Source organism: Eretmochelys imbricata, chromosome 2 (assembly GCF_965152235.1).
Source record: "Eretmochelys imbricata isolate rEreImb1 chromosome 2, rEreImb1.hap1, whole genome shotgun sequence".
Lineage (NCBI taxonomy): Eukaryota > Metazoa > Chordata > Testudines > Cheloniidae > Eretmochelys > Eretmochelys imbricata.
The window spans coordinates 25,761,789-25,774,218 of NC_135573.1; the positions used below are offsets into that span (position 1 = coordinate 25,761,789).

Below are 12,430 nucleotides of genomic sequence, written 5' to 3' on the forward strand. Positions count from 1 at the left end.
TTAATTTACCATTTTATTAATGTTAATTAATAACATCATGAATATTAACATGAAACCTCTATTTCATTTTTAATAAAAAAGGAAGGTAAAACTAATGCAGGGGCATGGGGAAAAAAGCACTATTGAAAACTGCGAAGATAAGGGTCTGGAACAGAAGAGGGGAGTTTCAGGAAACAATAATACAACCTGGATTTATCCAGTGTTGGTGCATGAAAGCATGTTTCTAGTAGGGTTCAGTTTTGCTTTCCTTTTAAAGTGCTAATGATGGGAAAATCTAGTGCTTTAAAATGGAGGTTCTCAAACTGTGCTCCATGGGGACTAAGGATGGCCCACAGAGATTTTGATAATGGTCTGCAGAAAGCTGTGTGGTCACATGGCGTGAGTCCTCTTGATTTCCAGCCATTCAACAGTAAAAGGAACTAAAAAATAAATCGAACATGTTCCTAATATTACTTTTCTGTGTAAGCCTTTGCTGTAATTGCCACATGTGTACTGGACAATGATGAAAGGGGAGGAGTAGGTGGTCTGTACAATCCCACATGAGTGAAAAAAGAGTCTCTAAGATAACATTTCTCTTAAGATGTGGTCCACACTATGAAAACTTGGGTGGGGGGAACAGCTCTAAAAGATTTGGCTTTTTTTTTTTTTTTAATTACCAGTTAGCAGAAATCTGAGGGAGGAGGTTAATGACCTAGAAGAATGTTTTGAACAAATGGCCAGAATGACTAATGCCAAATTACAGCAAGTGAAAAAATATTTAGTTCCGACTTCTGACCTTGGATCTGGGTACAGGGTTCCCAGAGCAGAATTTGACCCTTAGTCTTGTGACTCTTTGATTGTGTTTTGCAATCGAAGGGGATTAATGAATAACTACATATGCACTCACAGTGGGAGCAGGTGTACGTCTCCCACTTAATTAAATGGGGATCTAGTTTAAATTCACATCTGTTGCAGAGGTTTTCCCTCTCTTTTTTTGGATACTTACCTAAATCTATTTCCAGACGAAACCTCATAACCTCTTTTGGTTTAGAAATCTGGCTAGAATTCTCAAAAGAACAGGTTTTCTGTTGTGGTTTCCAGTACTTCCCAATGCTGGCTGGATTGGATATTCCAAGAAAGCTGTGAGGTTTTTTTGTAGTATTTAAATATTTCTCCTTCTGGCAGAAAATAGGGCTTTTTTTTTTTTTAAAGACTCTTTTAGAAACTCCAGAAAAGGTTTTGTTTTGAGTTTTGTTCAAAGGGTTGAATCAGTTCTAATACTATCCAAATTGTCTTGCCCATTCCTATTCTTTTCTACATATTCACTGTATACTTTTATATATGGATGTGTGTTTACTCTTTTTGCCAGTAGGTACGCTCTAATGTGATTCTTTACAATTAATAAAGAAATGGGATATGTAATGCATAATTAGTGGCTGCCTACTGAGCAACATTAGATTAACAAGGAATTGAGGAACAATGTGTCTGGCTGATGCCAGATAAAATCAAAGGTGTTGACAGATTCACTTTACCTGTCACAAATAGAAAAGACCTTGAAGGTTGTTTATTTGATATGGGTACCATAAATCTACCAGATACATACAATCAAGCAGTAGTGCTGGATTTCATTGCTTGAAAAATATGATATGTAATAGAAGTCCATTATTACATGTCTTTGGTGCTTAAATATATTTAATTTTGTATAGCCAGGAAGTAGCTTGGCAAATATATATACACCAGATAATGTAGATTTACAGACTGTCTGCTAAAGGTATAAATTTATCCTTAATTTGCTTTGTGGGTCCTGCTCGGTCCTTCCTGAGAGCACTAAAATGGTTGTCTCACATTTTACAGCACATTTGAAAAGCAGTGTAATATGATTTGCACCTGAATTTATATTTCAGATGGGAATTCAAGTTATTACTATTTCCTCCTATTAAAAACATCAGGTCCTGAATATGTTCAACTAAAAAACAGGACTGGCTGATAGTCTTTACCCAAGACTTGTAAGGAATCAATATAGTTCCCATCAGTACAGTAAATTACTTACTGAACCACTTCCAGTAATCATGATGTACAATTTCTCATTAACCCCGTCCTTCGTTGCACAGAATTGTGTTATTGACTTAGAATGATGTTCTCTTGGAATCATCTATGGCTCTTAAGTCAAAGAGCAATTAATTCAAAATGTGATTAAAATAAGATACAGTACAGGTTTACAAGTGCCTTTTTGGAAAGCAGTCTCTTAGGTCAGCTCCTGGAAGAGGAATCACTGACTCTCCAGATTGAGGGTAGCAGCCGAAAAGCAGGACTGCCTACTTCTGGAGAAGAGTCTTTGCCACTAATGTCAATTTTGAAAGATAAGTAGGTATCTTCTCCATTTGTGAGCTACCTGGCAAGGAGATAATTTCTATTAGGGAAAAAATAATAATACATTCCTGCTTTTGAATCCTGATTATAAAATATTTTTTTTTAGTGATTCTGTAAAAGAAACATTATGAGGTCCGATTCTGTGTTCAGTAACTTTGGATAAAATTGATCCAGTTTTTTAAATTTTTTTTTCCCACTGGTACTTTTGCAAATTCTTTTTAGGATCTGTAAGTCAAGCTGTGTTCTTTCTGCCTCTTCAGTTATAACTAATTCGAAATTATTTTGCTTTCAGAATTTAGAGGGCTGTTTTGTTGGTATCTGGGTAGAATGGAATTTAGCTCAATAGGGTGTGTGTGACACTTCATGAGCAAACAGAGAGACAAGACAAGGTCCATGGCCACTTATAATCTAAGGGCCAGATTCTGATATAATTTGCACTGTGGAGTATCTTACTCCACAAGTAGTCAGTGGAATCATTTCTGGGATAATCTTACTCACACTGAGTAGCACTTTATCCCAATGTGACCAAAGGGTCCAATTTTTGAGGCAGGTAGCATCCTGAATTCCTACAGACTGAATGTGAGTCAAGGACATGCTAAACCTTGCAGGATTAGACCCTAAATAAGAACAAGAATAGAGAAAAATGACGGATCATTATATCTGGAACATATGAGGATTATGAGAGAGTCAACACTAACACAAGAGAGGAAAGGACTGTGGACTTGATAATTTTTGTTAATGAATTTGACAGGTTCATTATTGGTTACTTAGCAGAGCTGGTCAAAAACCTAGAAAAACAAATTCACAAAATTTTCATTTTCTTTCTGGGTTTTTAATTTTGAAAAACTTTGGCAAAAATTAAAAAATCAACTTGTTCTATGACTTAGTTTTCTTTTAATTCATGTTTATATTCTCTTTGGGTGCTGGAGGTGGTATTAGAAGGCCTAATAGAAAAACCTGTGATTTTAAGAAAAGGATTTTGGAGAAACTAGGTCATTCTTCCATAGCCATATTGGCAGTACTAACAAAACCTAAAACTTAGTCTTGTCAGGACATTAAGTAGACATGACTTGAAGACACAAGATCCAGATTAAGTAAGCAAATTCCCTTCTTTACATATAATTTATTGATTATAATTGCAAGTTAACCAGCAAGTAGGAGTCAGTGTAGTGCTGTGAAAAGTTTAACAAGGTGCTTGAACCCTCAGCCAAGTCCAACGCACATACTGTTAAAAGTCAAAACGTCATTCCCTCCCTGATGAGATTTTATGTAGCTATGTTATTTCTTGAATAATATGATATACAAGCCATTCCTTCTCCTCAAGCTTGCCTGATCCTACACTTTTCTCCAAAGAGCTACTCCCAATTGCTTGTATTCAAGGAGGAGTCCAATGAGCCACACCTGTCATTATGACCCCATCAGTAACTACCTTATACAACTCCTTGCAGGGGTACTATGACGGGGACAGTAGAAGCATCTTGTTGCACAGCTCTATCAAAACAATCTTCTCTCAATCAGACACATGGAACATTCCCTGGGTGTACTAGTCTCATCCCCAAAATCTATTAATTCTTTACTCTATCCCCCCTTCTTTGCCCTTCCCCCCAATTCATTTATCCATCATCTTCAACCACTGATCCATTAGAACCCTTTGCTTTCCCATCCCCAGCACTTCATGGAGTCTCATTTAGGTGGTTTCCTATCTGGAAACTGCTCCTCACATCAGCCGGTAGCGACAGGTGGTATCTTGCAGCTTCTGCTGGAAAGAGTGACTATCTATAGGGCATTGGGGTGGTTTGGTGAAGCAGGTCTCCACTGATTCACTGGTGATATTCCATAGCTCAAGTGCAGTTGCCATGGTCAATACTAAAGCAAGTGCAACTTGCAGCTTGCTAGCTGCCTGCACAAGCAGCAGTAGTTCACTCCCAGCCTCAGATAGGGCTGAAGCTATCAACAGTAGAGGCAGCATTAGTGTTTGGGGTAGGCCTATGAAACAATTTCCTCCTTCTTTCCCCATAAGTGACCAATTCCTGTCCACTGTCGTCATACCACTGAGTCCAGGCCAGGACCCAAGAACTGGGGAGAAGAATTAATAAAATGGTTCTTTTGATTGTGCCCCTAAGTTAACCGACTCACTTTACATAAAAAGCATGTTGGCTTTTTTTAATTCTCCTTTCTCAGCTTCCTGCTGCAGAAGTGGATTCGGAGGCTTATTCCTTACAATTTGTTTACCAGTCTTTACATCAGGTTGGAGGGCTGTTTTTAAGGCTATCTTGGCAAGGAAAACTAGGAACTTACCTTAAATGAAAGCTCATGCAGCCCGAAGGCTGCTCTATGATGTGAGCCACCTCCAAGTAATCCATGCTGGCACAAGAGGCTTGTTCTTACCTGCTGAGTTGGGAAAGAGCTAACGCTAGCCCACACGGGCAGAGTGAAAGGCTATGATTGGATTCTTTAAGTAGAACCAGATTTGCAAACATGTTTTTGAAACTAATGAGGTAAGTCTGGGCACAGTTTGTGTAACATTTGCTCTGCACAAAAACTAGGAAGCACATTACTATCAATTAAGCAGGAATATTCATCATATCATGTCAACAATCACTTTTCAAATTATGTGGTACAGTTTGTGAATTTAAACTAATTTGTCACCTGGATAATTTAGGCAGCTTAGTGTATCCTGTGCCACAGAGTTACTGAGCTGGAGGCAGTAGATCGTTCACACATCTCAGTCAGTGGGAATTCTGCCTGTATTAGGACTGCAGAATTGTACAAGGAGTTGCAACTGAGTATGTCCAGACAGCCTACTTAGGTCTTTTCCTTCTTATGAGTTAGCTGCTGTGCCCCCTCAATCCGTGTACTGAATATTAGGTACGGATCTACATATGTACATTGTGTATTGAATGCAGGAGATAAAATAATCTTCCCTGCCCAGAATTCAAATCATGTCACTCCCTTCCACCGGCTTCGTCTTACCTTATTCATAAAATCTGAGCTTTTCGTAGTCTTTATGAAGGCCTTACACAAATGTGCCCTGCCATTCATGTCTGCTCTCATTTCTTACCGCTTCCCTCTCAATTCTCTCCACTCAGCTGATAAATCACTCCTTATTTCTCTCTTTATTTCCTTTTCTAATTCACCTTCAGGCCTTCTTCCATGCTACCTTGTATATGCACCTAGAATAATCTCCCTTTGCCAAATTTCAAACTTCATATAGGTAAAAACCCAGAAAATTGGCAGGAGCAATAATATAAATAATAGACTAATAATACATCAAATACTTGCTTAGAAAAATAACTGTAAATTACCACCACAATAAAAAGAAGTTTTTAATAACATGCTGTCACCCAAATGGGAATTAGCTGCTCCTCCCCCGGTTGCAAAATCCAGCTTCACTCCTGGTTTCCTACCTTTGCCTCTTCCGGCTTGTGATGTTCCTTTGCTTCAGTGCTGTGACAACTGAACTCCTTTGCACTCGCGAACAACAGCTCCTCATCTGGCTCATTCTCCTAAATCATTTTAGGAAAAAATGCTGTCACTAATCCATTATTGAAATAGAAAATAAAGTAAAAGGAGGTGATCTAAATTAATTCTACCCTCTGGTCTCTAGGTCTGCTCTTTGTGAAGGATGTAAGCTCCTTAGGGAAGAGATCATTCCCTTTGTTTTGTTCATAGTACCAGCCCAAGTACACTGTTGGCTGAGGTAGGAAACATACTCAAATGACAGGGTGGATTTGATTTAAATCAAATTGATTTTAAATCATGATTTAAATCACTAGTCAGGACGACTCAGTTTAATCATGCATTTCTACATAAAAGTGCATTCTTGTCGGTTGTTATAACCTTAATACAGTGGTTCCCAAACTTGTTCCGCCGCTTGTGCAGGGAAAGTCCCTGGCGGGCCGGGCCGGTTTGTTTACCTGCCGCATACGGAGGTTCGGCTGATCGCGGCTCCGGGCCGAGCGATGTACTGGCCGCCGCTTCCAGCAGCTCCCATTGGCCTGGAGCAGCGAACCGCGGCCACTGGGAGCCACGATTGGCCGAACCTGCGGATGCAGCAGGTAAATAAACCAGTGCAGCCCACCAGGGGCTTTCCCTGCACAAGCAGTGGAACAAGTTGGGAAACCACTGCCTTAATACATATTCTTCGCAACTCAGAGATCGATGTAGGTTTCATTTTTAGAAGGTACACGCTATCCATTTTTAAAGTGATTTATTTTGAAAACTTTTCAGATTAGTTTTACAGCTAGATCAGAAAATGAATGACTGTGTGGTTATTTCATTTACCAAAGGTAATTGAAGCAAATATTTATGAAGTCAGTGGGAGGTGAACTATCTCCAGTTCAACAGGTTAATCATTAATATTTGGAGGATTTTCTTGCCATGCTGTATTAGGAGGAGAACATCACCAATAAATTGTTTTATTTAACTAAAACAACAACGTTCTGTATTCTGGATTTTTTTCTTCAACAGCAAACATATAGTATTTTAACAAAACAAACATATGAATTTTTGAATTTAGTTAAACATTCAAGTTTTTAAATATCAGGTTTGTTTTTGTTAAAATTGTTTTTAACTAAAATACTTAAATGAACTTTTTTTTAAAAAAAAAAATTAAATCGACTATGTCAGCCAGGTCAACAAGAAAAACTTAAAATATTGGCTTCTGCAGCTAACTCAGTCATCTTCACTTTCATTTTCCTGTTTGTTCATAATCTGGAAAAGAAAAAGAAGCTTTCCTGCTTTTTCAGTCCCAAACGATTTCTCAATTTGGAATGAATTAGTCCACAGGAAGAAAATATTCTTTCTACACCGGCAGAAGAAGCTACTGCTGTTAAAAGTGAGATTATCACTTCAACAGTCTCTGAATCCAAGTACTTAAGTGACTTCCACCAGTTCACTGGTGTGACTTTTTCTTTAAAACATCATCAGCAAACATATATTTCTCGAATGGTTCACCCTTAGCTCTGAAGTTTATTATAGTTGGCATTATGGAGGGATGATTGCTGGTTGTCATGTCATAGCCAACTCCTCTTCTTCAGCAGTTAAGGTTTGACCCTGGTACTGAGTATTGAGAATATTTGCAAGAAAATGATCTGGAGAAAGTGCTTGTCCCATTCATTTTTTTTTAATGCTTGTAATTTAACTCTGTCATTGCATATTTCTCTTTTTAAGATCTTACTCAGTTCCTTCCAAATTTCAACAGCGTCAGCAATAAACAGCTATTTCCCTGCATTTTGTTCAAGGCTACGGAAATAGGCTTCAGGGTACTCAGCATGTGTTCAGCATTTCTCTTAAGCCCAACACTGAGAACTTTGGCTGTGACAGTGCCATCTATTTTTTCACTATTTTGTTCACAAACTGTCATCAGATTAGGCCAGTTCTTGATACAGTGCTCAAAACAGTCCACTACTGAGTTCCATCGCATGTCTTGTGGGAGAGTTAGCTTGGTTCCTCCCACTTTTTTCAGAGCAGCTCCTGCAAAGTGGTTGTTACAGAAGTATTTTGCAATTTCAACAACATTAGCCTTTATTTCTGGAACACTGAATTCTTTGGCTAGGAGGTGCATCAAATGAGCACTGCAACCGTATGTTGTTAGATTGGGACTTTCTTCACGCTCTTCTAAATATGTAACTTCTTCTCATCTTGGATACATTTGCAGCATTGTCTGTGGCCAAGCTGCGTACTAGACATTTGAATTTTTTTTCACAGTTTGTTATAGCTTTTACTGCTACTTCTTGTAAGTATTCTGCTGTGTGTGCATTTCCTGATGTATCAATTGTTTCTGTAAGGAAGACATTCCCTTCTTCTGTTGTCACACAAACACATACAACAGGATCATTGTGGACATTGCTCCACCCATCAAGGCTCAGGTTAACAATCTCACCCTCTAGACCTTTTGTACACTGCTCAATTTCTCTTTCATACACTTTATCCAGCAATTTGCCTGTGACATCTGCTCTGTTCGGTGGACTGTATCCTGGTCTTAATGAAGTGTGGGTTCTCAATCATACAGAAAGGAGAGTTTGTTACATACACAAACCGGGCAATTTTTAAATCAATTACCTCTTTTTGTAATCTGCTGGTTCTTATCACAAATTTATCTTCGTTTTTTTCCTGGATGATGGAGATATTTTTTTCTTTTACTATAGGTGATATTCTGTGGCTATGTGACTGAAACACGATCATTGGCAGATAACTCTGAAACTATATAAAATGATGGTGATCTTGAAGGTGGATAGTATTCAAAGTCCTGTATGTTGAGGATGGATTCTCCTAAACAAAATAAGTCAATGCAGTTATTTAATTATTATTACCATACTGCTCATTTAGTATTACTCACTGCATTCACTGACACCCGGTACTACTTTAAAGGTGAAATTGTAAAGGGAAGATCTGCCTATTTCAGCTATTTATTTTTTATCAGAACTGCATCTAAAATGATAGTACCATAGAGTAACAACTATATTTTTTGCTCAAACATGAGAATTCAAAAACAGTCCAGAAGGAAGACAGGCAGTCCTTAAGAAAGAAGTATGAAATAAAAATGTTTACCAACCTGAAGATCCTGCATGTTCAGACATGTTCCTTTCATCATCTTCAGCGCAGCTTCCTCCTGAGAAGGAACACTTCTCATGATGTTGTTTCATTCGGGCAACCAGGCCTTGCATTTCTTTGTTGCACTGTTTGCATTTTGCATGCATGCCTGTCTTACCCACAGGTAGAAGAACATCATTAAAATATTCCCAAACTGAGTCTCATTTACGGCCTGCTGCCATTATAGGTTTTCCCTTCTACTGAGAGAATGGTCTGGTAGATCTCAAATCAGTGAAGGCTACACTTGGAAAGACCTCAAGACTTCTGGAATATGCTGCTCAAACAGTTTCACTTTTGTTTCTACTGCCCGTCCCTCCCTTCTTACATTTATCTCCAGACTTCTTCTCCTTGTCCAGATCTATTCTGCCCCCAACAATCTTCTATTCATTGAGCTTTTTGAAACTTTGCACTTCTAGAGAGAGGTAAGAGGTTGACTCTGTGTACACAAATTTGCAGAGGGACAATAGGGTTCAGATCTGTTGTTTCTCACTTCTATTTATTTTATTTTATTTTATTTATTTAAAAACATTTTTGCTGTTAGCAAGCAATTTGTCTCTGGAGACACAAATCCACAGTCTGAGAACTGCAAAACTAAGCATCTCTGATGGTGTCTTCTAGACTGAGCACTGAGTCCGATTGTGTAGATAGAAAGATTAACCTAAATAATCTACACAGAAGCCCCTGGAACCCCATAAAATTGGTTCCTAATCCATGAACTATTGGAGCTCATTTACAAAACTTTTCTTAAACATTACATAAATATATTTCTTCATACTATAGAATTAGAATTTATAATCCCTATTCCATGAAGAGATATCTTTGAGCTATAATGTATCTTAATTAAAACTATCTTTTAATAGGTTTTTTCCTCAAAAAGCATTTTATCAAAAAAAATCAGATTTAAATTTTAAAAATCTGACTTTATTTTTTTTAAAAAATCATTGATTTGTATCCACCCTATCAAATGAGAAATAAATAAATGTCCAGAAGAAAGATATTAAAAGCTATAACTGTTAGCCAGATAGGTGGTCAGAGCTGGAGGAGCCACATGGCCTCCTTATGTCCTGACACATTATTATGTACTGTAACTCTCTGCCCAAAGGAGACAGGGATGCTTGCACTTTTTTCATTGAGGACTTTAATTTTTGCTTGCTTTCAATTGCTAGATTGGCATTGCAGACTGCATTCTTAGACTGTTGTACATCCTTTGTAAATTGCTTTGAGATGTCTTGGTATGATAATGTGCTATAACAATTGAAGTCCTTATTACTGTCTCTTTCACTAGGGGAATCTGAAGGCTGGCATTGATCTATAAGACACTAATTTCCATATTTTGGTATTACATTAACCAATAGACTTCCTCTGGTTTATGATTTCACAGAAAGGCTTGCTGGACAAGGGGTTATCATCCTTAGTGCTAAGGAGTGCCACCACAAAACTGGGACAAAATGCATGAATTATTGTCATTCTTTACCTGAGAAAGATATATATATTCCTCTGTCGATGATGCTTATACTGATATATGACAAGTGGAACCCAAAGATGCAGATTTAATAATTAAAAGACAAACTAGTAAGCAAATGAAGCTGAATGTAGAGAGAAGCAAAGGGCTGAGTTTGCTTTGAACAAAAATCATGTGCCAGATTTTGAGGCAATGTAAATCAGTCTAGCCCCAGCGTGACTACTAGCATTGGACTGGAGCGGCAAGGACCCCTTTGGAAAGGAGAGAAGATGGGCTTCAGTGGGCTGTGGGGCTCATGGCTGGGCCTAACCACCAGCACTAATACTTCAGGGGCTAAAAGAATCGGGAAAGTTTTTCCTCCCCTAAGATAAAGGGGTTGGAAGTATCGCTGTCGTTGCTTCATGCTGTGATTCTCTGGTGGACCTGGGTGCCTTAGTGCTTGTCCTACCACCATGTTCTGCCGTCCTGCTATTTGCTGTCTCTTAATTTAACATTTATATTACAGTGGAGTCCAAAAGACCAGATCAGAATCCCATTGTGCTAGGCACTGTAATTGCACCAGACGATTCAGTCCCTATCTGGAAGTGCTAACAGTCTTATGTGTATGAATTTAGCATGCTCTGCATTATGGGCTATCTCAGACCATGATGTCATAATACACTGGCATGCTAAATGCCAATGTGAAGCATCCTGCCAGCCCAGGATTCAGATCCATAATTCAGTTACATCTGTATACAGTCTGTTGCTGTTCAAAGGGATCTTGGGAGGGCAGGGGATGGTGAGGCTGTTCAGAAGTATCCAGGGAAATTTTGCTGTCATCCTATAGGCCAGTCTGAGCCTGCTACAAACTATGTTACCTCAACATGTATAAGACCAATAGAACTTGCCAAACTCATTTTCACTGATGTAAAGCTAAGATTCTGAACCTGGATCTCTGGAGTGGAAAGTAATTAACTCACCAAGTCAGGTATCCCTTTTGCAGTTTAGGTCTATATTATGAATCAGATTGTTTTACAGCTGAGGATTTTAATGCAGCAGAATGAGGTTTATTTGCTAGAATGAGGTTATTACATCAATGGAAATCCTTGGGTGACTTTCTCCTTTTTACTTTTGGATCCAGGCCGTGCATTGCTGAGGCTTACTGACAAGAAGCTTGAACGAATGGGGATTGCCCAGGAGAGCCTACGACAGCACATTTTGCAGCAGGTGCTTCAGCTGAAAGTGAGAGAAGAAGTCCGAAATCTACAATTACTTACACAAGGTAGGAAATAATTTCAGTGTGGGCCTATAAAAAGTGAAGGTAAAGGTCAAACAAAGACATAAAAGGTGATTTGACTTTCCCCTGTAAGAAATGATGCATGAAGATCTTATCCACTCCAAATACTTTCCTAGTGGTGAACAAAAGGGAAAACAATGCATAAATAAAAAAGGTATGTTAAGCTGACTGTTGGCATGAAGAGAGTAGTTTGATCTACAGCTTGATGGCATTCTCACTTAAATGCCTACTTACTAAAACAAAAATAACTTGACTGTATAAAAAGAGCAATAATATAAAACTGTCTTTGCAGACATTGAACATTTGCATTAATTGTTTACTCTCACCATTGGATAAAAGAGTAATCTCAGTAATCTCTTATGGTTAAGAGCTGTCAATGAGAATTACCTGAGAGGCATCTGAAAAATGTAAAGATCTTGATTCTACTTTCCCATTGGGGTAACTCCATTGATTTTACTAGAATCGTTCCTAATTTATACCAGTGGAAGTCAAAGCAGAATCAGATTTAGTCTGATGATCTTGTGTGTGTGTATGTGTATCTGGGGGGAGGTCATTTAACAACAACAAAAGCCTGTACATCTTTTCCAAATAAGGCTAAAACATTTCATAATGGCTTGCATTATTAGTTCTATTGAGGCATTTGTAGCTGCTGTAATAATATGGAACAGAGAAGACATTGTACTCACAATGTAAAGCAATGGTTTGGCATCTTTTAATATAGCTCTGTAGTTATCCATCCTTGTATAATG

General features: G+C 38.3%; 1 protein-coding gene across 1 annotated transcript in view; it reads left to right on the plus strand.

The window, feature by feature from the left end:
• SAMD12 (sterile alpha motif domain containing 12) overlaps positions 1-12,430 on the plus strand; it is a 232,017-nt gene that overhangs the window by 113,738 nt on the left and 105,849 nt on the right. Inside the window, exon 4 of the mRNA XM_077808846.1 lies at positions 11,526-11,666. Coding sequence (XP_077664972.1) covers positions 11,526-11,666 — 141 coding nt within the window. The remainder of the gene's footprint in view (positions 1-11,525; positions 11,667-12,430) is intronic.